Raw genomic sequence first — 27,773 nt, 5'->3', positions numbered from 1 at the left:
ACAAAGCTGGAGGTATCACACTATCTGACTTCAAAATATACTAAAAAGCTATAGTAATCGAAACAGCATGATGTTAGTGTGAAAACAGACACATAGATCGGTGGAACAGAAGAGAGAGTCCAGAAATAAATCCACAAATCAACAGACAACTGATATTTGACAAAAGCGCCAGGAACACACATTGAACAAGTAAGAGTCTCTTCAATAAATGGTGATAGGAAAATTGGATATCCACATGCAGAAGAATGAAACTAGACCCCTATCTTTTAACATATTCAAAACTCAACTTGAAATGGATTAAAGACTTAAATATAAGACCTGAAACTATGAAACTACCAGAAGAAAACATAAAGGAAGTGCTCATGACATTGGACTGGACAGGGATGTTTTGGATAAGACCTCAAAAGCACAGACAACGAGAGTAAAAATAGACAAATGGGATTACATCAAATCAAAAAGCTAATGCACAATAAGATAAACAATCAACAGAGTGAAAACACAATCTACAGAATGGGAGAAAATATTTGTAAACTATGCATCTGACAAGGGGCTAATATCCAGAATATATAAGGAACTCAGCTGAACAACAAACAAACAAAAAAACCCCAAAAAACAGAACAACAAATAATTTGATTAAAAAATGGACAAAAGACATTGCTTCTGAGATTTGGACAATATCCTGTTTTCTTCATGCGGTGAAAGTGTTGTTTGCTTTGTGATAGTTCATTATCTTTGCATTTCTGTTCTATACTCTTTGGTATATGTGTGTTATATTTCACACACATATTTTTAAAAAAATATCATTTAGAATAAAGAACACTCCTTGAATGTTAGAATTTACTAGGCTCACGGGACAAAATCCACTGAGACTATAAATTGATGAAATTTGTGAATGTGTGTAGAGGCAAGATAAGGGAAAGAGAGGGAAAGGGTGGGGGTTACATTTGTTGAAGTAGAAATATCACTGGATTTGATGTTAGAAATCTAGAGTTCATCTCTCATTTCTTCCTCTAATTAATTTGGGCAAGTCACTCCATTGGTCTGAACTTCAGTTTTTGCATCCTTAACATGAGGATAATTGCACCTCCCCTTTTCCTGCCTTGTAAGATTGTTTTGAAGATACAAAGAATGAAGGAGAAAATGCATAAAATACTTTGTGAACTGTCAAGTTCTTTGCTAGTGTTACTAGGAGTAGAAATAACATTTGTGTACCTGATGATGTTTGGTAATGTATATGTATTCCTTTACAATGGATGTCCTGGAAGGCCACTTGCCCCTCATGGTCTCTCTCCAGGGAAAGAAAAAAATAGATTAACATTAGCCTATGGGGGTATTTCTGGTAACCAAAAGGTATTTGAGGCTTGAGAGTAAGATGCACTCATTATCCAGGTGTTAACAAATTTGAAAGTTTGTAGAATTTTCATTGAATATTGATAATATTGATTTTTTAGGTACCACCCTGATAGTGGACTGTAATATAACAGACACGAAGGATAACACAAATCTACGATGCTGGAGAGTCAATAACACTTTGGTGGATGATTACTATAGTGAATCCAAACGAATCAGAGAAGGGGTGGAGTAGGTATTTTGCTTTTTTGACTTCTGTAAAAGCTAGCAAGGATTTCTCCATCTAAGTGAATCTGGTGTCACTATTGCCTTCTCCTCTTGTTTTTGCCTCTCAGTGATTCATGTTATCAATCCCACCCTACCACATAGTTAGGGAGATATGGTAAAATACCAAGCATCCCTGAGAGCAGTAAGATCCATTTCTCTCAGCTACTACTTAAAATTAGTACCATCTCCATTCAGTTATATCATGATCCATAGGCCTTCAAAGCTTAACGCCCTGGGCATACTACGGAAACACTGGAAGTGACACAAATGTGTATACTGCAACAGTAGAAGAAAGAAATAGTAGTATAGTTCTTTACTATACTAAACAAGCACCAACAAGGGCTCTGAGGGAAGACAATGCATAATCATTAGCTAATCGAATGGGTATAAACTCAAGTTATGGTGGTATAAATGGAGTGGTGTAAATAAAACTAATGAAGTCAGAGGGCAGGAGAGCTTGTGTTGGCCATGCAGTGTGGATGAGTTAGGATACGTGGAAAGGAATAGGGGAGGGGCCTTTGGGGCTGAGAATGGTGTCTGTAGCTTACAGAACCATACTTCCTTGTCAATGCAGAAGAAAATGCAAATTTGGAAATACCCAATCTACATACCTCACTGGGCCAGTCAGCAAAGTATTCTTAGGATAACATGGTGGTCCAAAGTGTTCTCCAAGAAAACCCTTAATCTCCAGAAAACAGACTATAAAATATGTTAGGTAAATACGACTCATGTATTAATGACTGGCTCTTTTCTTTATAGAACCCATGCCTCTTTTCGGGAACATAATTTGTACACAGTAAACATCACCTTCTTGGAAGTGAAAATGGAAGATTATGGCCTTCCTTTCATGTGCCATGCCGGAGTGTCCGCAGCATACATTATGTTACAGCTCCCAGGTAATACTCCAGTGGGTTACACACTGTTCAGAGTGTTCAAAACGATGGCCAGGAAACACATCTGAAGGAGGAGTGACTCTAAATGCTCAGAGTGAGGCATGAGGATGATATTAAAGGGACAAACTCAGTATGAAATCTAGGGAAAAGTTCATGCAACGGCTCATAATGTTGTTGGAGTGAGGCTGTGATTTTATTGCAGTATATTTTGAAAGTGCCATATTTTCAATACATCGAGATTTATACATCAAAACAGAAAGAAAACAAAAGCTTTTCTTTATTAAGTGTGATTACCAAATGTTTATAATTTGATATAAAGCCAAAATGCCTATGTATATTTTTACTACGTCACTTTGTAAAATTATCTGTAGAGGCTGAATTCTGGTATTTAAGCAGGAGGGCTTCCAACTCAATGTATGTATACAAACTGCACTCTGAGCACCGTACAGAACTAATTGATTATCCACTGGAAGTTTTAAAGCCAGTGTACAGATAGTGGAGGGTGAAGCCAGAATCTTGAGAACAACTTTAAATTCATAACATATCAGAAGTGTATGAAATACCTTGCAAAATTCTATGTGGTTTACCAAGACAGTGGTTCTTCTTGATTCTGTTAATATCATTAGTGTATGTGTGTGTGTGTGTGTGTGTGTGTGTGTGTGTGTGTGTGTGTGGCTAGCTACATGCAAGAGAGAGGACTTGAATTTGCTGCTGTCCTTCAATGATCAGTTAAACCTATGCTTGCACACATCACGCTGAAGCCCCACCTCACAGAAAACACCTAACAGAAAACACAGTGTTTGCTGTATGGAGTTAGCAATTATGCCTTTGCCCCTGCCAAGATCCTGGCCTCCTAAGTGCCCGTGACCTCTCTTAGGATTGTGATGAATAGAGATCTGTGCACAGCAGCAGCTCTGGGTGTGCACGTTCTCTGCCTCACTTCTGTGTCCTGAAGGCCAGTGTCGTTCTGGCCTCAGCTGCCTTAACTGAATGAACACAGCACCCTCTCCTCATCCTCATGGCATGGGGAATCCTTCTTGGGTTGTGTCATGTGGAAGGACCCTTGGGCTCATCTGTCACCACTGCCCATTTTTTCTCTTCTTACTGACTTTTCCTTGTAAAGCATCCTTTTCCATCACTTTCCCCCAGTCAGTCTTACATTTGCCATCTCTCTCTCTCTCTGGTACCTCTATGAGGTTCATTATCTGTGCTGCTTTTCTTTCTGTGTCCTCGTCCCTGAAATCTTTTTCCCCTTTATGGCGTCAACTGTCATTCTTGGGCAGGTGCAAACATGTTCCATGTATCCAGCTGTATACTGTTTTCCCCTGTGACAGCTCTACATTTCCAACTGCATAAGGGACTGCTGATGTCAGAAAGCATGTTTAAACTGGCTGATGTCAGAAAGTGTGTTTAAACTCTCCAACCTCCTGGTTCTGTTTTTCTTATGTTTGTGAATGGAACCCCTGTATCTTCCACGTTGTTCAGGCTCAAAATCTGGGGTCATTTTGATGTTTTCCCTTACCCTCCCTCGTGCCAGCACCCAATGACTTGCCAAGTTCTGTGGGTTCTTACCCTCCTGCCCATTCCCACTAACAAGCTGGATGGTAGGTGACTCCTGCCCTAGACTTAAAGGTCAGATTTTCAGGCTCAGATCCTATCTTGTTCACTTAGGAGCTCTGTGAGGACGGCGTTGTCACTCAACCTTTCTGTGCCCGCGTCTCCTCATCTGGGAAATGAGGAGGATAGCGACTTCCTTCCACGGCTGTTGTAAGAATCAGCTGGGATTTTCTTTCATACTTTTTTATTGTGGAATATAACGTATATATTATACGTGCTCTAACACATGCACATATATGGTAAAGGAACACAGAATATCTGCATCACATAACAAGTCATTGTATAGCAAATACTCATGAAACTACCACCTGGATTGAGAAAAATGCATTGCCTGAAAAACCCCTGGATGTTCTTCTTGATCCTTCCCTCTTGATAATCATCCTCCCAACTTTTAGGAAAAGTCATTTCTTTGATTTTCTATCTATGCTGGCAGTCCTAATAACACAATTTATTTTTGCCTATTTTTGAGTTTTATATTAAGAGAGTTATATAGTATGCTTTATTTTCTTCGGTGTGGGGGGCTAATCAGTGTATCACTGATAGAGCGTTTCAAAGCCCTGAGTCCTTCTGAATGTATTCATTAATGACCTGTTTCCAATTTCATTCTCTTTTAGCTCGTTTACAGAGCAGAGGGCATCAACACTCCTGAAGGCAGTGAGTGAAAAGCCCGAGAATTTTAGAGCATCACTCCTGTCTATGTGCCAGAGGCTTTCTGAGCCTCATTAGTATAGTGGGTGTGGTCTTCTTATTAGGACGGTTAACAACACCAAGATCTCTGAAACAGACACTAAATATTCCCAGACACAAGTCATCCCAAAGAGAGAGGTGGCAATTGCCCCTAGAAGGAATTCTAATGAGAGCTGGGAAAGGGCAAAGAGGGGTAGAGGATGGGGAAGCAGGAAGGATCTGTCTCATGATTGAAGTGAGAGGTTCTCACAAGTGCCCAGGATTGGCTCAGGCACCGGTGTGTAGTGCCGTGCATCTATTCTGGCTGCACTGGGACTTACTCAATGAATTAACTTTTTTTTGGCACAAATTTGTTCTTAGTTATTGTGCCATGTATTTAAAGACGTGCAATAGTAAATGGGAAATCTTGGGCCTCAAGATGTTTATGACATGGTGTGGTCTAAGGCAGGTGACAATAAGCTCTTTAATGTTTATTTTATAGCCACTGTGGAAAACATAGTGGTTCCTCAAAAAACAAACAATACAACTACCATATGATCCAGCAATCCCACTGCTGGTTATATACCCCAAAGAAAGGACAGTAGCATGTTAAAGAGATATGTGCACTCCCGTGTTTATTGCAGCACTGTTTACAATAGCCAAGATGTAGAATCAGCCTAAGTGCCCATCAGTGGATGAATGGATAAAGAAATTCTGTCACAGATGCACAATGGAATATTATTCAGCCATAAAAGAGAATGAAATTCTGTTATTTGCAGCAAAGCGGATGGAACTGGAGGCCATTATGTTAAGTGAAATAAACCAGGCACAGAAAGACACATATTGCATATTTTTACTCATATGTGAGATCTAAAAAAATTGATCTCGTGAAGGTAGAGAGAAGAATGGCGGTTACCAGAGGCTGGGAAGAGGAGTGGCGAAGGGGGATAAAGAGAGGTTGGTTAATGGGTAAAAAAAAATACATTTTGATAGTAGGAATGAGATATAGTGTTTGGTAGCACAACAAAATGACTATAGATAACAATAATTTACTGTATAATTCAGTATAACTAGAGGAATGGATTTGGAATATTCCCAGCACAAAGAAAAGATGAATGTTTGAGGAGATGGTTATCCCACTTACCCTGATTTGGTCATTGCACATTGTGTGCTTGTGTCAAAATATTACACATACCCTATAAATATGTGCAACTATTATGTACCTGTAAACTTTTTTAAAAACTAAAGTGCTCTAGGGGCTCAGAAAAAAAGAACCCCCCTCTTCCTCCCCTCCTCTGCCCACCCCACCATCCAGTGAGGACTAGAGGATGAGGAAGGGGCTGAAAAAGGAAGTGGTGTGTGAGGTGGGTTTTAAGAATGGGGAGGACTTTTCTTCCTGTCTCCCTCTTCCCCTTTTCTAGTTCTTTCCTTCCCAGAGGGTCTTCTTTGGTGGTATGGGTTTGGGCTGTGGTGAGACAGAAGTCATGCTGTTCCTTTTCTTGAATGTGTAGGAGCACGTTTTCAGGGACTTGAGGTTCCAGAGGAGCTGGTTCTGCTCCTTGGCCATCTCCTGCCCACCACTTAGGCTCATAATTGCTCTGCAGTGTACGCATGAAGCAGGGTAGGGTGTAAACATTCTTTCTGAGACTGTGTCTCTCGCACAGGCACCCAGTCTGGAAATCGATGGCACAGAGGGGATGAGGTAGAGGTTTGGCTCTTAGCCTGTCTTGTGGAGCCAGCCACGCTGGCTCCAGAGGGGACCACTGTTGGCTCTTTAAGGATGATGGGTGTCCAGCTGTTCAACTTTGAATGGCTGGGAAAGCAGTTACAATAGGATTGTAATCAAGAACGGGCAGCAGAACCAGCTGGAGAAGGTACCCCATGAATATACTTAGGCACCACCTCTGGACAGTCTCGTGTTGACTCAGCAGAACCTGGACATGGGTGTTTTGAAAGCAGTCTTCGTGCAGTTGGGTCCATCCTGCGTCTACCACCAGAAACTAGGGCTCTGCAGACTTTTACTCTCATAGGTTCCCAGGAGCTGAGTTGTTTCCTAACAATCGTGGTCCAGATCAGATTATTCTGCTCCCACACCACTCTTTTGACTTTAAAGAAATGTTTAAACAGTGCCCTCACTGACGTCCAAAACCTTTCCATTTGGCATTCATAGTGTGATCTGTATTAGTGAAGTATATAATGGACTCTTTGTATCATTATTATAATTATAATTATTTTATTTTTTTGCTGTCATTTGTAGCACCAGATTTTCGAGCTTACTTGATAGGAGGGCTTATCGCCTTTTTGGCTGTGGCTGTGTCTGTTGTGTACATATACAACATTTTTAAGATCGACATTGTTCTTTGGTATCGAAGTGCCTTCCGTTCTACAGAGACCATAGAAGGTAAGTGTGTGTAATCACTGAAAAATGCCTCAAAATTGGCATCCTCTTATACGTATACAATGATTTCAAATATACTTTGTCATATTTTACTATGTAGCTGGCAAATTTCGGGAAAGGAATCTCCTTGGAACTGCCTGTGCTTTAGAGAAATGATTTGTCCCTAATCACCAGCATCATTTGGTCAGATAAGGTTTGCAGGCTCGTAGTGATTGAGGAGCTGCGGGAGGAGACCATCTTCTGAGTCCCGCTGCAACCATGCTACAAAGGTTTCCACGTCCATCCTCTGCCCGCTGCAGGAAAGTTTCTCCGAGTGCAAAGTGCTCTCAATCCATGATGTGTGCTCAGCACAGTGGGTGCTTTTGCAGAATATGTGTCACGGAGAGGGATGAGCTGCCTGCGGTTGGAGCTCTCTCTAGGCCCTGTACTTGGTGCCTGCAGGGATTTAAGTCTTCAACTCTCAGATATGGAGAGAGCGCGAACCAAGTTTGAATGCAACTTCTCCACTTACTCCCTATGTAAAGTTGGATTTTCAACTTTCTTCTATTTCTCAGCTATAGAAAGGAATAGAGGAAGGAAGGAAAGAGACAGGGAGGGAGGAAAGAAAGAGAGAGAGGGAGGAAGGAAAGGAAGGAGAGAGGGAGGGAGGGAAAACGGAAGGAAGAATGGAGGTTTGTAGAAAAGAAACGAAAGAAAGCAGGGGAGAGAGAGGGAGGAGAAGGGAGGAAGGGAAATCAGAAGGAGGGAGGAAAAAAGAAAGGGAAAGTGATTAAATCCTGCTTTTTGACAGTGGGGATAACTGAGCTGAAGCGCACAGAAGCATTCAGCTGGGGCCTGGGGCACAGGGTGGCCTCTGTTGCCTGTCTGGAGGTCAAGACAAATCCCCAACACCACGGCTGTGGGTTTTGGTCTGTGGGCCTATGTCCTGCCAGTGCTGTTTGGCACAGAAATGCCTCCGTGTGATCCTGACTCTCTGAGAGCCTGGCATTCCCCACCATGGTGCTTGTGACTCTTTACGCTACTTTTTTTTTGTTTTGTCTCAGAACAGATACAATCTATTAAGTCCTTGAAAAGGTAATAAATCTGCTCTAGTGTCCCCTAATTAGATGAAAAAATTAATATAAGCCCAAAGAAGCCCAGTGCAGCTGACCTGTGTGGAGATGCACGAATTTATACCTTTGAAGTCCAGAGGCCTGAGTGACAGGAGCGGGAAAGGGGGGGAAACTGGGTGTCTGAGAATGTTGTATGGGCAGCTAAAACATAAAAGAGGTCACTACCATCAAGCACCTGCTTTGCACATAAAATACACAGCACAGTTGTTGTCCACGTGTCTGATAAAACATAGATGTCCTAACTTGGATTTTTTCCAGATTAAATTTCAGCATTCAAAATTAGCAACCCCGAGCAATGGAGAAAGCAATAAACTCCTTTTAATGACAAAAGTCATCTGAACCTTAAGTGTCCAGTGCAACCTGAAGTACTCCTGGCACTGTGGATAGTCCGACTGGGCATGGTGGGGTTTGGCTCTGGCATCTGGTTTTGGCTCTGGCATCTGCAGAGGCTGCCCTGTCTAAGCACACCCATGACTGCTCTCCTGCTTGCATCTTTGAGAAGAAGACAGTTCAGTCCCCCACCACTTAATTGTTTTCTGACACAGGTGTGAGTGGTTCAGCCGCTTTCTACTTTTTGACTCACAGAAGCCTGCGTCACTTTACGTATTCTTCCTGGCAGCTCAGGCCCTGTGGTGTATCTCTCTCGCTGTCTCTCTCTCTGTCTCTCTCACTGACTCAGTGACTCTCTCACTGAGTCATTGCGACTCCCAGGAGCGTGATTACAGCTGTGACTTATGAGTGTTGTGCAGAGTGTGTGGGGAAGCTGCTAGTGAGGTCGAGTTTAGCAGGAAGAGAAAACAGGAATAGTGACTCACACCGAGTAGCGGGGGCTGGGCAGATGGCAGAGTTAGGCAGCCCTACCCTCTGCCAAGACTGGGACGCAGTCCAGATTTTCCACCAGTGGGCAGAGGATTTGGCGATGGAGGCCCACAGGCAGCCAGGGGTCCTTTTTTTTCTTTATTTTTATTTTGCTTAATTCAGAAAACTATGTGTGCATTTTGTCATGAAATTCTCTACAGTTCCATCTACGAGAACTGCCCGTAGTATCTCTGTGTGTTGGCTTTAAGCTACTGATGAGATTCTGAGATGAGTCCCAGATCCTGTTTATGTCCTTGTTCCCCTTGAGGATATTTTCTGAGTTAAATCAGGAAATGCCAATTAATGGATGAAAATGAGGAAGAGAGAAATAATGTCCTTCGTAGGATAAGTCATTTACCCTGACTGGGTTAGCTAAGCTGTATCACTCAATTAATAATTAGGTGTGCATGACTCACCGTTTTAGGAGAAGCCATTGACAGCCCTGGCTGAAGTCAGCAAGTTCTGTGTCTTCCCTAGCAAGCCACTGGAGCTTTAAAAATTCTCTTGGCAGGGGTGCGTGTGTGTACAAGGACGGAAGGGTCTGTGCACAGATCTCTTAGAGAGATTTGAAAATGCCTCGCCTTACTCCAGATAGGTCTTTGGAGAATGTGCATGTAGGATAGAGTGGTTAAAACGAAGACAAGCCAAACAGTTGGAGTGATCAAAGGGAAACCAAGGAGACAAGGAAAACAAGTCGCAGTAGAGTTAATAACACCTTTGACAATTATTAAAGGTGAATTTGCTTTTCAAGCTAAAGCAAAGGCAGCGACAAGATCCATTGTGTGCTGTTCACAACAACCTTTCCAATTTTCATGAGAAAACATGGCTTTTTCTGAGACTAATTTCCAAAGGCAGATTTTTTTTCTTTTCCGACAGGGAATCCTCATTTCAAAAGGGCGTGGTGTAGGGAAGCTTGACTGCAACAACTTTCCCATGTCATAGTATGTTTTGTGTGACTTTTCTTCTAGTGTTTTCTATACGTATTGGGGCTACACCCACCAAACGTCCTGCGGTTCAGTAAAAGCATGTGCATGGAGGCCAGATTGAATCTGAGTTTTCCACTGTTCTGGTTTGAGCAGGCCTAAAATTTAGCAATATCATATTAAGAGAAAGTAGGGAATTGAATAATCTTTAGACAATATTTCATAAATACTAATTTATGTGAATGAGCTTTTATGTATTTTTTTGCCAAGAGCCAAGAAGGACGTAACAATTTTAAGGAAGTAGAAAGAGACTCTGCGTCTTTGTGAAGGTGTGGCAAAGTTCTGGAAGAACACGTGGGACTGGAAATATTGCTGGGGCTACTTTTGGAAAATTCAGACTGACACAGTTGCACAGGACTAATCAGGGATAAGTGTTGTGAAATTTCCTGCTCCCATTTCTCATTATAGTCACAGCAAAAGGAATGGTGGACCTGGGTTTACATCAAGGCTATGCACTCACCAGCTGGGAGACTTTGGAGAGATCGCGCCGTCTTGCTGGTCTCAGCTTCCTTACACATAATTTGAGACAAGAACCATGTCCTACACAGTTGGTCATGAGAAGCGCAGCCAGGAAATGTTGAGGTGCTGTTGCCTGGCAAGGCTCTTCAAAACCAGTGGCCTGATGCAAAAAGCGAAAGACTACAACTTGATCTTTTGCTCTTAATATATTGGCCAGTAAATTATGAATTAGTCATTTGAAAGTGATGAAAACTCACTACATTTTGAGAACATCAGCAAGTTCTATTTCTACTCAAAAGCTTAGTCAGACAGAAAGAAAAATAAGATGACCAAAAAATTGGGCACGTTCGCACATTTTGAATTTTTAAAAGGTGTGAGACTTTCTTGCTACTGAGATGTCTTCTGATCCTGAAGTTGGAGAACATCAAGTACCTATATCCTCAGACACCTCGTTTAGAAACAGGAAACAGGGAACATTGGCAAAAGACAGAACACACTTAGCACACATGTTTTTTTGTTTGTTTGTTTGTTTTTGTTTTTTAATCAGAAACAGTAGGAAGAAAAGAGAAACAGATTGAGAGAAGCAGGATACTAGTGGCAGGGTCTGGGACAAGTGGCAAGAAGCCTGCATGTCTGCTGTAGTTTAGAACAGACCAGGAAATACTGTATTCTGTGGTGAACCGAGCATCAACTCAGCCAGCCTTCATCAGAAACCAAAGGATAAATATGATCACATTTTTAAATGGGAAAATTTAATTCCTTCTCCAGAAGTTCAGAAACATAAGAACCTTATGAAATGTTTCTTTTCCATTTTCTATCTACAGAAAAAAAAAAATCCTCTGGCTTTGGAAAGTCAAATGTGTGCTATGAAATTTTACACAGAAAAGTATCCACTTACGTGAGCGGTGGTCTCGATCAGTGACCTTCAAGATTCCACAAGGAGTTTCAGCTTTGTTGGGTTTTTGCCAATTCAAGACACAAATTAGTTATCCCTTTTGTACTTACCCTGTGATCCCACCTTAAAAAGCTGAATCTGACCTCAGCTTTGTCCCCAACATAGATATAAGCTCTTTGAAGCTCTGTAAAATCAAGCTTCATTCGGACATTCAGTGAGCACTGATGAAGGCCTCCTCTGCACCTGGTCCTGCTCCATGGGCTGAGGGTAGGGCAGGGAGCCAACAAAGTCTCCACTCTCACACAGCTTCCTTTCATGATGGGGTGGAAGGCAGAGAAGGAGTGTGTACGTGTATGTGCATGCATGTGTGTGACTATATGTGCACACACGGGTGTGCATGCATGCGTGTGTGTGTATTACCATTCTCCATAAGAGATGGTCAAGAATGGTGAGCAGGGACCCGAAGGTCAGCAGTGGTTGGTGTGAGAACTGATGGAATGAGAAACGGTGATATGTAAACTGTCAAGATCTGTGCACGTTTTCATTACTATTATTTGGACGAAAACTAGAAGACTACAAGGTTTTCCTTTCCCTTATTAATCTTAAAATCACCTGTTTCTGCAAGTCTACTCATCCAGTAAACTCTCATGAAAAGGGAATAGAAAAGGACACCACTCCTCTCTAGTACCTTCTAGGTTGTCTGAGTTTCTAAACAGCCCAAAGCTCGAAATCACATTTTCCCATGAGATGCCCACCCTCACCTCTTCTTCCACTCAAGCCCTCTGGCCCTGCTGAAGCTCCTTATTGATTTACATGATTCCTGAGTAGGAAATTATTCCTCCTTCCATGCCCTTCTGAAGCTGCTCCCTTGCAAGCCTGTTTACCATCCACTCTTAGAGCCTCACTTTTTTTCCTCTAAACTCTCCCACCCTTTAAAATCCAGGAGCTCCAGCGTGGCCAACATGGTGAAACCCCGTCTCTACTAAAAGTACAAAAATTAGCCGGGCATGGTGGCGGGTGCCTATAATCCCAGCTACTCAGGAGGCTGAGGCAGGAGAATCGCTTGAACCTGGGAGGCGGAGGTTGCAGTGAGCCGAGATAGCGCCACTGCACTCCGGCCTGTAGATATGAGTGAGACTCCATCTAAAAATAATAATAATAAAAAAATTTAAAAATCCAGGAGCTGTCCCATGTTCATTGTGAATTTTTTTTTTTCAAGGACTCCAGACCATGGGGATTTTTGTTTCTTACTGTCTTTTCTGTTCATTTGGCTCTCGTCGCCGTGTTGTGTCTTGTGTTGTTTCATTTCTGTGCATGTGAATGGTCTGCCCAGTGAGGTCTGTGTCTTGCTCATCTCTGCACTGGCCAATGCAGAGGCTGCTTTTGAGGTCTCTCAATAAATACTGATGACGATGACATGCGCCATTGGGTTTGACTTCTCTCAACGGCACTGCAGATTACTAGAGTCTGCTTAATTGCTTGTTCTCTTGTTTCACAGATGTGAGTCTGTGGGCTTGTAGTGATGGAATTCACTGGTGGGTCTGCATCAGGAGGGAGTCATCCAGTTTTGCCTGGTGCAGTTAGGACAGTGCTCCGTCACACGGAACACGCTGAGGGCAACATGGGTAAATGGGTAGTTTCCTGCTTCTTTGTTTGTTTATTTTAGAGATCCTTTTTTTGTTTGTTTTAGAGATATGGTCTTATTCTGTCCACCAGGCTGCAGTGCAGCGGCGTGATCATAGCTCATTGCATCCTTGAACTCTTTTTTTTTTTTTTTTTTTTTTTTTTTTTTTTTTTTTTGAGACAGAGTTTTGCTCTTGTCCCCTAGGCTAGAGTGCAGTGGTGTGATCTCGGCTCACTGCAACCTCCGCCTCCCAGGTTCAAGCAATTCTCCTGCCTCAGACTCCTGAGTAGCTGGGATTACAGGTGTCCACCACCGTGTCTGGCTAACTTTTTGTATTTTTAGTAGAGACAGGGTTTCACCATATTGGCCAGGCCGGTCTTGAACTCCTGTCCTGAGGTGATTCACCCGCTTTGGCATCCCAAAGTGTTGGAATTACAGGCATGAGCCACCATGCCTGGCCACATCCTTGAACTCCTAAGCTCCCATTTCAGCGTCCTGAGTAGCTGGGATTTCAGGCATGAGCCGTCATGCCTGGCTAACTTTTTAAAAATTATTTTCTTTGGAGAGTCTTGTTATATTGCCGAGGGTAGTCTTGAATTCCTGGCCTCAAGCTGTCCTGCTTCAGCCCGTTTATTACAGCCATACGCTACTGCGTTGGACGAGTCTCCTGCCTTTAATTCTCATTTCTGGCCGCATCACAGGGAGTGGTGGACTTAGAATCGAAAGGCATGGGTTAGGGTTAGGGATTGCAGATGTGATGCAGCCTACCCAGTCTCAGCTTCACTCCTGTGCGTTGGGGATAAGACCACGTCCCCTCAGGGGTCCATTTATGAGAGGAGATGATGTCGCTTGGCATCCCCTGGCACCGTCAGCCAGCTGGGCACTTGCAAGTCATGGAACCCAGGCCAAAGGACACCATGGTAGCCGCTCAGGCTTCCGGTTTGTTAACATGAGAGAATTCGGTAGCAACAATTCCACGAGCGTGTCCGTTTCCTTTTCAGACGGGAAGCTGTATGACGCCTACGTCTTATACCCCAAGCCCCACAGGGAAAGCCAGAGGCATGCCGTGGATGCCCTGGTGTTCAAGATCCTGCCCGAGGTGCTGGAGAGACAATGTGGATATAAGTTGTTTATATTCGGCAGAGATGAATTCCCTGGACAAGGTGTGTTTTAAGTGAGGTATAAAAATAACAAATAAAAGAAGGAAAGCGACCCTTCTGTTCCTCCACTTTGCTAACGGCGATGACTCTGCCTGCCTTCCCCATGGAACCACAGGAAGTCTATGACCAGCGCCCCCCGCCCGCCAGCCCCTAGTCCCCAGCCAAGGAGGTTAGGCGCAAGCTGGCTGCCTGCTCTAGGCTCCTCCCTGCCCTGCAGTGTCTGGGATTCCTGCTTGCAGCAGCGTGCATCTCACTTTGAGTGAGGATATGGTTAAGCCATTCACAGAAACAGGTGGCCAGTGATGTAACTACATTGTTACAACTACACAGCTACGTTGTGGCTAAAGGACTGAAAGGTGGCGAGTGGTCATTTGCCCTCATGTCCCTGAGACGAACTGCTGGGTATTTTCCATGGGTTTGAACAATGTAAATCAGGTCGTGCTTAAAGCTGATTTTATAAACCTCAACCCTACTTGCCTCTCCCCTCCCTAAATACAATGGAAGTTTTAGTGCACTTTTCCCATTTGGTAGGAAGGTGGCTTTGGACAGTTCAGTTAACACCTCTGAACCTCAGTTGTCTCATCTGTAAAATGGGGAAGGGGTGCTTCCCTGACTCAGATGAGAGAACTGAATGAGAAAACCTGAGAAGGGGCCCCCGGCATGGAGCTCAGCACACTTTAGACACTCACACAATGGTGCCTTCCTGTCCCTTTGTTCTCCTTCTTGGAAGGCTATACAGAAAAATGACTGAAATCTGGAATAAATGTTCTTTTCTAGTCACCAGTAAATGCCAATTCACTCACTTATTCAACAAATATTTACTGAAAACCCCTCTATGTGATGAACAGTATTCTAGGCACTAGAAATACGAAAATCAGCCAAGCAAAAGGGCCTGTCCTCAGGGAGGATCCAGTCTATTCTTATTTCCTATGAGAGGCAACTGTAGACTGAATAGCATCTGCAGAGCTGGGTATTTAAAGAGCCTGAGTATTTCCCAAGCAATCATCAGGGCATGTTATTTGGTTTCTAAATTAGTCACATAAATCCTGGTCCTTTAAATAACTATAATGACAAAAGGAAAACACAAATTCAAGATTAACGCAACATTTCAGCTAACTACATGTTTCCTATCCTTTTAAAATCTATTTTTAAAAATGTGTTCATCTGCTAATCTACACCAGACCTTCAGGTAGTCTGGGGATACAGAGTTAGGCACCATCAGATACTTGTTGGCCAGGGAAAGTGACATACAAAGAAACCACATGTAAAACATGATTCATGACTGGCTTCAGGGAAAGCCACGGAGGCTTCACGAAAGAGGTGACAAATGTTAAAAAAAAAAAAAGAAAAAAACCCCAAAACTTGTATTAATCTATTCCTGACTAAGTCATGTTTATTTTGAAGTCCATTTTTGGCCAGGCACGGTGGCTCACACCTGTAACCCCAGCACCTTGCGAGGCCAAGGTGGGCAAGTCACTTGAGGTCAGGAGTTCGACACCAACTTGTAGCAAAACCCTGTTTCTACTAAAAATGCAAAAATCAGCTGGGCGTGGTGGTACGTGTCTATAATCCCAGCTACTCAGGAGGCTGAGGCAGGAGAATCGCTTGAACCTGGGAGGTGGAGGTTGCAGTGAGCTGAGATTGCACCCCTGCACTCCAACCTGGGCAACAGAGCGAGACTTCATTTAAAAAAATAAAAAAAGTCAGTTTTCTCCTCTCAGAGCCTGTTTCAAATATTCTCACTAGCATGAAGACCTGGGCTGTTTTAATCGTGAGCTCTTCTGAGCCTTCTTTCTTTATTTCCAGCTGTGGCCAATGTCATCGATGAAAATGTTAAGCTGTGCAGGAGACTGATTGTCATTGTGGTCCCTGAATCGCTGGGCTTTGGCCTGTTGAAGAACCTGTCAGAAGAACAAATCGCTGTCTACAATGCCCTCATCCAGGACGGGATGAAGGTTATTCTCATTGAGCTGGAGAAAATGGAGGACTACACAGCCATGCCGGAGTCAATTCAGTACATCAAGCAGAAGCACGGGGTCATCCGGTGGCATGGGGACTTCACGGAGCAGTCACAGTGTGTGAAGACCAAGTTTTGGAAGACAGTGAGATATCACATGCCGCCCAGAAGGTGTCGGCCATCTCCTCCGGTCCAGCTGCTGCAGCACACACCTTGCTACCGCACGACAGGTGAGCGGGTGGGAGGACACAAGGTTCGTCACGCTCTGATGGAGGGTCTGTCATGACGCGGTGACTCACAGCTGGAGGAGGACACATTTCATCGGGGCCGTCCGCTCTGAAGCTGGCAGTTGCGTACTAGTGACAGGGTCTGTTGTATTGTCATTTGTTTGCTTTGATCAGAGCTGCTTCTTCAGGGAAAGACACGGCTTCTGCAGAAGGCTCTCTTTAGCCTATGGGCTTATTGACACACATGCACACTCACTGAGGCCTGGGTGGATACAGCACTAGGGCCCCCTGGGAACAGGACATGGAGGGTTTTAGAGATGGCAGTGGACACGCCCGGAAGTTTGCCCATGATGTGGCACCCACAGAGTCTGAGATGGGAGCCTGTGCTGTCGGGGGATGACAGGAGGGCAGTCTAGCGCCAGGAGAGGGTTGTCAAGGATAGCAGTATTTGTCCACGTCTGTTCAGTGTCTGCAGGGCCCCGTGCTCAGGCGTCATTTGCTGTGTCCGCGTCTCTCTCACTCTGCCAGTGCAAAGAGCTGTGACCACAGCCTGAGCACTGTGCTTCCAGAAGCGAGTTAAAAGTCACCTAGACCAGTGGGGACCCACGGGTGTGGCCATGACTGCCTCTTGGTCACCCTTCCATGCTTTGAGAGGCTTTATCTGTCAAACTAAAGCAAGCAAGAATTCCTTTCCTTTCCCTTTTAGACACGTCAACCAGAATTCTGAGCAGCCTGTGAGAGATGCAGTTAGCCCACAGATGATACAATTCTAGTCCAGCAAGACAGTCAGTTTCCAATGAGCCAATGTGCCCTTGTCACAGGCCAAATTGTAATGTAATGATTCACAAAGTTTTTTAATATAAAAAATTAGCTCTCAACCCTCATCGCTTTTTTCCAAGACCCTGGCCTGAGGGAATTAGACATAGCTCAACCCTCTGAAGCTGAGGTTGTTGACATTGAGACTTAGTAAGCAGCCAGTGGGGGCTGGAGGGGAATCAGCCTTCAGAACCAGCTGGTGGGGTCGGGGGCGGGAGCGGGAGCCAGATGGAGTGGAGAGCGGGGTGGATTGGGAGGCGCTGTGCCTTCATTCACAGGCGGTGGGTTGTGCCTAGTGTGGGATGGACTTTCAGGTGCTAAGGAGCCCACTCCTGTCTTTGAATAATTTTGTTCCAAGGTAACCTCACATTACACATTTGTTTAGCATCCTACGGAGGCCTCGACTTGACATTGGTCCACTTTTTATTTAACGTTTGCTTTTTAAATTTTTTATTTCGGTAAACTATATGAACATAAAATTTACCATTTTAACAATTTTTAAGTGTATACTTCTGTGGCATTAAGTACATTCGCACTGTTGTTTGGCCATCGCCACCATCCATTCCAGAATTGTTTCATCCTCTCAAGCTGAAATTCTATACCATGAAGCTGTGCCTCCCCATTGCCTTCCCATTGCCTCCCCACTGCTCTGAGGTAGGACATAAAATACATTTTAAGAATAACAGCATTTAAAAATGGCTACTATAATTCATTACTACTATTACATTTTGATACTTTTCAATAAAAGAAAGTAGAGACACATATTGGAAAGGGGGAAGCTTTTTCACTTATAAAACTCCAGTTAAAGAATTCACCAACAGTGCTGGTCTCCTGTAAGTCAGAGGTTTCCAGAAAATACCTTGCCTTCCGACGGGTCGGCTTTCTGTTTTGCTGACAGCCTCGACTGATGTCCTGTGAGTGTGATCATTCACTTATAAATAATTAATTGCTAGAGAATCCGTTTTCTAAAATTCACAGGCACACCCTTCAGAGAGGACACATCTCAGCATCTCTCCCATCTCCCCGCACTGTGGCTGCCTCTGGCTCCCTCCATCCTGCGGAGGGAAGTGGCTGGGAAGGGAGGAGGAAGGGTGCTGAGATGTCCTCAAATCGGAATGGGGTGGGGGTATTCCCCAAATCCTCACCAAACCACAAGCCAGTGACCACTCACCCATTGCGGTCCAGATCTTACTGCACCAGGGCTAGTCAAGCGGCCAGAGGTGGTGCCCACTACCCTCAGGGGGTTTCCTGGCCTGGTCTCCTACGCACTCCACAGAAGGAAGGGCGAAGCGTCCTCAGCCAGCCCGCAGCCACCCTGCCCGCTCCAGCACTGCAGGCAGCCTCCAGAGACCAGCCCAGAGAAGAGAACAGCAGCGAGTGAGAGGACAGAGGGCGAAACAGATCAGCAATGCCCATTTTCCTCTTGGATGCAACAGGAGAAAGAGCCTGTTTTAATTAAACTAGCAAATCCTCCATGAGGAATGACGACTCCCATGTTGGAGAGAGAAATCGAGATGCAAAGAAACTTTTTAAAGTTCTACTAATTCCTAATGAAATAATAGGGATGCAATGCAGCAAGAATACGAATAATTAAAGCAGCCTGGCATCACCGCTGACAAGTAAGCAGGTTGGCAGGTAACAGCTCTGCTGATGGTCTCAAGTCCAAATTTGCATAATAAAGGAGGTTTAAGAGTTCAATGGCTAAGGGACAAAAAGGCAGTTTATAGGAAAGCTGAAGGCCACCCTCAATTCTCTCCCGTTTCTCCAACTGGGCTTGGAGCAAATATGAGGTCAATGGGGTCCTATCCCTAGTCCTTGGGGGTGGGCTCCAGAATTCTAGTCCAAGCAAAGCAAAGTCCGTTTCCAATGAGCCCGTGTGCCCTCGTCACAGGCCAATTTATAATTTAGTGATTCACAAAGTTTTTTAATAGTATAACTTAGCTGTAAACCCTCATCACTCCTTTCCAAGATCCTGGCTTGAGGGAATTAGAGGCTCCCCTGGGAATCCCCAGGGACTGACCTGGAGGTAGGGCTGAGAGAGGAGATTGGACCTGAGAGGTGAAATGTAGGTGTTGAATTGCTGGGTTACCTTTACATTCACCTTCCTATAATGACTGAGTCAGCCACAAAACCCACTTCCTTTGGTATCTCCCCTCAGATACCCTGAGTCGGCTCGTGAGAAAGGCCCTGGGAGAGACCCAGTCACATGAAATAAAGGGCCCGGGAAGGTGCGGTCTTTCCCTGGAGGACCAAGCGAGATAAAATGCTTGGCAAACCATGGGATGCCATGAGGGGCTGGCCTGCCAAACTATGGAATGTGCTCAGGGAGCCTCAGCCCCCAGGGCCCCCCACACCCATCAGCACCCCATAGTGAAGCAGACCACTTCCTGCCACGTCACAGTTGGTTGACCTTTCCTTGGCACTTGGTCCTGTTTTTTATTTATAAACTTCTCTCCAACACGTGCTTGTTTGGTTATTGATCTGGGGCTGTGTAAAGTGGAAAATTTCTTCCTAGTTTCCTTGAAGAACAAGAGGCTGTTCCAGATGAGGTCTGGAGTGAGCTACAGAGGGTGACGCTGGCTCTAGGAGCGGTGGCTGCTGAGTCTGAATGTTAGAGGCCACACACCTCCAGTAATATTATTCTGGGAGATGGGAACTCTGTGTGTGGATGTCCCCTCCCATACACCCGGGGACTTCTGAGAAACGCTGCTGTTCACAATACAATTCCACCCGCATCTCCCAGGCTGTCCCTGGAGAGGGGCTCTCCACTTGAGAAGGACCTCAGAGCCCTGGCTCTTGTCATCCAAATTCACCTTTCCTCTGGGGCTCTCATAGGAAAGGCGACAGTTGCCACTGCTCACCTGTGATGCTCTGGCATAACCACCTTGCAAAGATAACCCAAGAGAAATGGAAGCCTCAGGGATATACCACCAGATGAACTGACTGCAAGGTAGAGATTTTCGCATTCCCATGGCAGGTTTCCTCCTCAGCCCCCATCTCCCACCACATCAGAAAAGGGGAAAATAAGGGGAAAATTTCCTGATTTCAGGCCCAAAACTAGGCTCAAGAAGAAAGAAGTGTACTCTCAAGACTGGCTAAGACTTGCTGGACTGACACCTATGGCTGGAAGATGACATGTTTTGCTCCATACCTCCTCATTCCTACACCTATTTTCTGCTGCAGGATGAGGCTAGGGTTGGCATTCTACACACCTGGTTGAGCTCAGCTTTAGAGAAGAGGAGGATGGGATAAGAGCTGGGGGCATCAACATGGGCATGGTGGGTGAGAGCTGGGGACCATCCCCATGGTCGTGGAGAGTATCCCCGTGTCATGGTGGGTGAGAGCTAGGGGGGTATCTCCATGTCATGGTGGGTGAGAGCTGGCGGGGGGGGGGTATCCCCATGTCATGGTGGGTGAGGGCTAGAGGGGTATCCCCATGTCATGGTGGATGAGAACTGGCAGGGGATCCCCATGTCATGGTGGGTGAGAGCTGGGGGTGTATCCTCATGTCATAGTGGGTGAGAGCTGGGGGGTTATCCCCTAGGGGGGATCCCCATGTCATAGTGGGTGAGAGCTGGGGGGTTATCCCCATGTCATGGTAGGTGAGAGCTAGGGGGGATCCCCCTGTCATGGTGGGTGAGAGCTGGGGGGCCATGTCATGGTGGGTGAGAGCTGGGGGGGTATCCCCATGTCATGATGGGTGAGAGCTAGGGGGGATCCCCATGTCATAGTGGGTGAGAGCTGGGGAGGGTATCCCCATGTCATGCTGGATGAGATCATCACCGTGTCATGGTGGGTGAGAGCTGGAGGGATCCCCATGTCATAGTGGGCTGAGCTCTACATGGAAGCCTGTGCTTGGATAGCGTATGCCCTTTCCCCTGTTTTTCCAGAATGACCAATTAAACTGTATGTGTTAGAAATATCAGTAATTTGTGAAATAAATTTTATTCCCATTTAAGCAACATAAATCACCATTTTGTTTGTTTACCACGCTCGTCAAAATCACAAACATGTTCTTACCAGTTTAAAAAATGAAAACCAATTTCTGCTGTAATCATCTGACAATTAGCTTGTCAACATTCAAATATTTTTCACCTTAAATCAACCGAAACTGTGATTGTGGCTGTAGAGAAACATGAGGATCATGTGCAATAGCTTTTCTTCCCCACACTTAGTAGATGGACTGTTTCTCAGTCTGACAGCCACCAAGACAGTGGTAGATTAATTGATGTCTCCCACCTTTGGCCTGGGGAAGCCTGGAGACCAAAGCTTTATGTTCTGATGAGTATTTTCATCCTCTTATCCTCTCTGATGGCCTCATTTCTCCAAATTTCTTCTTCTTATCTCCTATTTTTTTTTTTTTTTGAGAAAGAGTTTCGCTCTTGTCACCGAGGCTGGGATTATAAGCATGAGCCACCGAGCCCAGCCAAGGCTTTCATATTTTTAAAACTTTGAAGTACAATGAGAAACATAATTCAGTAAGCAACTCAGTATGCACACACAGAATGGAAAAAGCTCTGTTCTATGTTATTTGTTCTATTCTATTTTGTTCAAGTCTAGTTCAATTTTTCAAAATACTGGTCACAGCTCGCCAACTTGTTTTAATAACCAACTTATGCCTTTCCACTGCAATCTGGAGAGCTCAGCCTCTCTGGCTGCTGGTCCCCCAGTCAATCACGATACTTTGGCTACTTTGCTTTCTTCAGTCAACAAAGCTTTATCAAGAACTTACCGCTCTTTTAATTATCTGACTTCCTGGTCAATCAGCTTTGTTTGTGGTTTTAAATGACCACAGGGTAGTAGAAGTGAACATAATTTCCTGCCTGTGTGAAAGGATGACATCAAGAGGAAAAGAAAACAGCCCATTGGGTGAAGAACCTGGAGAAAGAGACGAACATTTCCTCTCTTGAGACACAGGACAAACAAGTTCACGCCTGAGCTGGGCAAACAAGGACTTCAGTGCCTGTCCCCGGCGCCATTGCGCCCTCTAGTGGCTGCTGAGGAACCGCTGTCCAGCCCGAAGCTCACAGAGCCCCGCTCAGGCTGTCGCGACCTACCTAGGCGGCCAGAATGGAGCCTTACAGGTGGACGGACACCGCGGAGTGCACACATTAGCCTCTCGGGGCTCTCCAATTTAAGGCCAAGAATATCTTTCTTCTTTTTCGGCTGTGGAGAAGGTGGAGATAGTGCCATTTTCGAATGTGTTCCTAACTCTTGGGCTTCTGAGACTGCCGCAGTCTGTCCAAGGGTGGTGAGTGGGGACCAGCAGGCTCTACTTGCTATGTACTCGCAAGAGGGGACTACAGTGGTAGGGATTTCAGAGAGGTGGCCCTGGCGTCGGGCTGCCTGGACTCCAATCACAGCTCCACCACTTGCTGATGGAGTATACTAGCTCAATCCCTCGTGCAAGACACAAACCCTGTGCCCCAGTTTCTTCCTCTGTAAAAAAGGGGTAATACAATGTTGGTATTCTTATTGACCACTCCAAAAAGGGCCAGAGAATATGAACAGGACATTTACAAAGTAAGGGTTAATTCATACAAAACCTAGTGAACGGAAAATGTGTGTAACCTCACAAATGATCTGATGCCACCATGTGCCAGACCCTAAGCTAAGCTCTTTAAGTACCTTATCTCATTAACAGTCAATTATCCTATATCCTTTCCATTTTAAAATGAAGAAAGTAAGTGTGTAAGAGATTAGGTAACCCACCCAGGGGTAACAAAGTTGTTACACGTGGCCCCAGAGAAATATATCACTGGCTGGGTATTTCACGATGTTACAGCATTCCTGTTCAATTGTTAGGTATGATAATGGTCGCATTGTTATGTTTCTAAAAGCATCTTATGTTTTAGAGGTGACATCCTGAAACATTTGTGAATGAAATACTATGATGTCTCAGATTTACTTCAAAATAATCCAATGCAGGGAGTGGTGGAGGACATGAGTTTATGAACAAGACTAGCCATGAGTGAAGTTCATTCAGTAAAAAATAGAGCAGTTAAAAAGATCTTAAAAAACAAACTCTCAACCCTCTGACACTTACGCAAGTCTGCTGTGAAATAAGACATCCTGGCTATTCTGAAGAGCCGGATGAAACTAAAGACGGAGATACTTTGTTTTGCTTTCAAAATATAAACAACTTTTCCTCCCTGATTATTTGCTCATTGGGTAAATTGATAAAACAGGAAGTTATAAAATATTCATTATCCTTTTGGTGTATATATGAATAGTCACATAGATTTGATCTTGCAGTACCAATCTTAGATTTATGAATTGCATTATTCAGGGTTTTCTAGAGAAACAGAATCAATATGACTTTTATATACATACAAAATTAAGAACTGTCTCCGTGATCATGGAGGCTGAAAAGACCCACAATCCGCTCTCTATGGGCTGGAGACCCAGGAAGGCCAGTGAAGTATTTCTTTAGTTGGAGTCCAACACCCTGAGAACCAGTGGCGATGATGATGTAAATCCCAGTCTGAAGGCAGAAGATGAGATGGTTTAGTTCAGTTCAAGCAGTGAGTGAGGCAGATTTTAAAAAGGGGTGGGGAAGAATTCCTCCTTCTTCTGCTTTTTGTTCTATTCAGGCCTTCAAGGGATTTGGATGATGCCCGCCTGCTCTGGGGAAGGTTCTCTGTCTTACTGAGTCCACTGATTCCAGTGCTAATCTCCCCTGGAAACACCCTTACAGACACATCCATAAATAATGTTTAATCTGGGCGTCTTTCGGCCCAGTCAAGTTGACACATAAGATGAACCATCACATGGGTGTTTAGATGTGTTCCAATTGTTACTTTTACAAACAAAGTGCATTCATCTGACCATTTGCCTTAGATAAATTACTGGCAATGGAAGAATTTATCTATTAAATAGATAGATTCATAGCTGATCATCTGATGCATTCTTCCAAATTTCCCTCCAGAAAGCTTGTACCAGTTGTGGCTTCCACCAGTGTTGGCTGAAGATGTCAGAAAGCAAAATGTATTCTAAGGTGTCCTAGGCTCAAGCCTGAGTTCCTAGTTTGGTAATGACACTGGGGAATTTCTTGTTTTATATATTTTTTTGTGCATTTCAAAAGAAATGATCAACAAGCTGTGATGGGATGTTTTTGGTCTTGAAGGACCTAGTAACACACTTCTCTGTTTCAGGGTGTGGCTGTGCAGTTCCCAGCCCCACTAGTCCCCTGCCCTGTGTGTTTATCCATCGCACCTGCTCTGCTGCTGGTGATTCTCAGTAGGGTACATTCTCAAGCAGGCCTCCCCAGGGGTGGCACAGGCACTCCTGCAGAGTCAGGGTCTGCCATTGCTTCCATCCAGTTGGGTGTATCCTAAAAACTTAAGAGGACATAACACAGGGGTGGAGTAAACTCAGAGCTCCAAACAAAAGGGGAGAACCATCTGGCCTTTCCCGGTAACCACTCTGGTAAAGTAGGTTACTTAAAAACAGTAGCAACCCTAAAACCTGGCTGGTATTATCTCTTTTCCTAGCCCCAACCAAGGCAAAATGAACAAAAAAAAGCCCATACTGAGTCTCAGGGTCTTTTGTGTTTATGATTCCCATGTGTGTGGTCCCAGAGAGAAAGAGGATGGAGGAGGCAGGGGCTTGAGGTCAGCAGGTTGCAGTGGAGAGCTGCTCTCCTGTGAGGAGGCTGAGGTCCCCTAAAACGAAGAGAAAGCTTGGGATGTTGGGCTATTCCCGACCCTGCTGTCATGTCACTCTCTCTGATTTTATTTCACATATCACAGTTGACAGGGCACAGATACTCTGGAGACATTTCTTTTTTCTTCCTTTCTTTTTTTTTTTTTTCAAGACAAGAGTCTCGCTTTGTCACTTAGGCTGGAGTGCCATGGCATCATCTTGGCTCACTGCAACCTCCGCCTCCTGGGTTCAAGTGATTCTCCTGCCTCAGCCTCCCAAGTAGCTGGGACTACAGGTGCATGCCACCACACCCGGCTAATCTTTGTATTTTTAGTAGAGACGGGATTTCACCATGTTTGCCAGGCTGGTCTGGAACTCCTGACCTCAGGTGGTCTGCCCACCTCGGCCTCCCAAAGTGCTAGGATTATAGGCGTGAGCCACCACGCCCGGCTCTAGAGACATTTCTAATGGGGACACTTGGAATCTTGAGGCCCTCAATTATCTGTTCATTGAAATAAGAATGCCAAGTACTTGATTGGGGGCAGGTGGGTGGGCGATGGTAGGACATTTAGTCCCAGCCCCCATGCTTGAAAATCAATTCCCTTTCCAGTTTTCCAACTTTTCTGTTTCAAGCAACATCAGTCAGGTGTCAGAATGTCACCAAGCTTTTCTGATTGAATGAGTAATAGGTAGGCTCTGTTTTATTCTGTGTGAAAATTAAGGGTCTTTTTCTCGCAGCTCTTACAATGGCCAATACATGCTTTGGAAGGTACGATGGCCTTCTCTGGAATTATGGACCCCTAGCACGCTGCTGGCACCCTAGACCTTCCACAGAGCTTGGCCCGATGAATGAATGATGGGAACTTGGGCGCAAGAGCAGTGGTGAGATTTGCTTGGGTCTCTCCTGCCCAAGTTAATTTGCATGTCTGTAGTATGACTTCCAAGCAAGGTAAGGACCATCTAGCCTAATTTTATTTGTATCTGTAATCCGACCTAGGGGTTTGAAGGACAAATATCAAATGGTGGCGGATTTCCATTTCAGGGTTGAGCACCGGGTCTCCCTTCAGGCCTTGTTCAAGGCAGCTCCCAAGAGTTCAGTGGGCAACCTAGTGTTAGGAGGGTGCCTGGCCCGCCTCTCTATGGTGTGAGACCAAAAGGTGGGCTTTGCTTGGGTTCTTGGAAACCTCACCTCTGTGAAAGAGCATTCAGGGATCTCAAAGGACCAATCTTGTACTTCCCTCCACCCCACCTGTCTAGCTTCCAAGCCAAAGGTGCATGGTAGCCACTTTAGAGGGAAATGAGAGAACTCGGGTGGTCATTTAGCCATGCTATGACCAAAGTTCCAAACTGGCCTTTTGTAGTTTTATTGTCGACTTCTGCCATTTATTGAACACATGGGCCTCCTATATGGATACAGAGGTGAGCACGAGGCATGTCTCTGCCCTGATGGCGTGCATGACCTAATGGATGGGGGAGACAGCCACAAGGAAGGGGCGGGAAGATGGCTAGGGGTAGGGGAGTGAGGAGGTGCAGAGAGAGAAGGGGAAGAAAATCATGGAAGAAAGCTATTTGATGACAGACTCTTTCTTTTTAAAAATGCAACACTAGTCACAAGGGGTTGTGGTTGACCTGACTGCGACACCCCCGCCCGCAAACCAAGGAGGAGGCAACAGCTCCGGCACCTGTTTCTGACCCAGGGACCAGGTGATGGCCCGGCTCCACACCACATCAGGCCTGAGTGTGGGAAAGCATTGTGGCCAGGAGCCATCTAGGAGCTTGGAACAGAGCCGTGCTCTCCTCCGAGCTGTCTGGCTTCAATTAAACCCATGGCTAAAACCTCCACCAGGCGTGTCCATTTGGGACGTTGTTTTGGCTTATTTAGAATAATTAACCTATAGTGGTTTTCCCTCGGTACTCGGGGAAATTGTCATCGGGTGAAACCAGCCTGAAATAAGTACTGAGATCATGCTTGGAGGTCCCACTGGCCCGTGGGGAGGGGTGGCGGTGGCGGTGGCGCGGGGTGGAAGGAGGGCCTGTCCTCAGGGCTCGTTCTCGCCTCGCTCTGTCTGCCCTTGAGGGTCTGTCCGCCACACCACGACCCTTGCGGACGTTTCAGGGAGGTATCTGGTAGTCTGACCTCAGTGACAAAGAAGGGACCCAACGACCCAGGCAAGTGAGCAGCGTTAAGTCCCAAACCTCCCAAGTGAGGGCGCCCGCGATAGCTCCACGCGTCCCGCAGGGGGCGCCCTGGGGTTTTCCTCCGCTTCCTAAAGGGATTCTAAAAAGAACATGCAACCTTGATTTGACAGGAAGCAATAAAAACGCATGCAGATTACTGACTGGAGGCCGGATTCTACATGCCTGCTTCTTGCCTCAGAAACACAGAGGAATGAATGAATTAAAGACACAACACTCAGCCCTAGGCTTCAGGATTGGATGGGTGAACATTTTGGGGTAGGCTTTTCTAGAGAAGTGCAGTCAAGGTTGGAAGAGTGTCAAATGAAATCTCACTTTATCATCACAACAGCCCCATAGACTGTTGCGGCAGGTAGAAGACAGGTGTAGCCAGGTAATTGAGTTCAAAGCAGCGTGGTAGAAACATGATTTTTTCCCCCAATGTCAAGCCCTTTTTTTTCCCCATTAGGTAGAAGCTCCCTTCAGTTATTTCTGCTAGGTTTCACAGTTTTGCAGTCACTTCTGGTGCTTTGAAGAGTCATTTGGGGTTTATCAGATTCAACTCTGGTTCATGTTAAAACTTTAATCATTTGATTCAAAGCTTTTCTTTTCCTCTACTCGGCTCAGGGGAGATGGGAGCTGAGACTCTTTTTTTTTTTTTTTTTTTTTTTT

The 27,773-nt window shown here is 45.0% G+C and overlaps 1 protein-coding gene across 1 annotated transcript in view; it reads left to right on the top strand.

The window, feature by feature from the left end:
* IL1RL2 (interleukin 1 receptor like 2) overlaps window positions 1–20,604 on the top strand; it is a 51,219-nt gene extending 30,615 nt beyond the window's left edge. The window contains 6 exon segments of the mRNA XM_017864997.1: window positions 1,452–1,581; window positions 2,377–2,513; window positions 7,051–7,194; window positions 14,124–14,285; window positions 16,089–16,469; window positions 20,332–20,604. Coding sequence (XP_017720486.1) covers window positions 1,452–1,581; window positions 2,377–2,513; window positions 7,051–7,194; window positions 14,124–14,285; window positions 16,089–16,469; window positions 20,332–20,381 — 1,004 coding nt within the window. The 3' untranslated portion in view covers window positions 20,382–20,604.
* Window positions 20,605–27,773: the final 7,169 nt, after the last annotated feature.

The sequence above is a fragment of the Rhinopithecus bieti genome, unplaced genomic scaffold (genome assembly GCF_001698545.2).
Source record: "Rhinopithecus bieti isolate Rb0 unplaced genomic scaffold, ASM169854v2 scaffold_76666, whole genome shotgun sequence".
Lineage (NCBI taxonomy): Eukaryota > Metazoa > Chordata > Mammalia > Primates > Cercopithecidae > Rhinopithecus > Rhinopithecus bieti.
The sequence above is the reverse complement of the archived record's forward strand: the minus strand, read 5'-3'. Positions and strand labels throughout refer to the sequence as shown.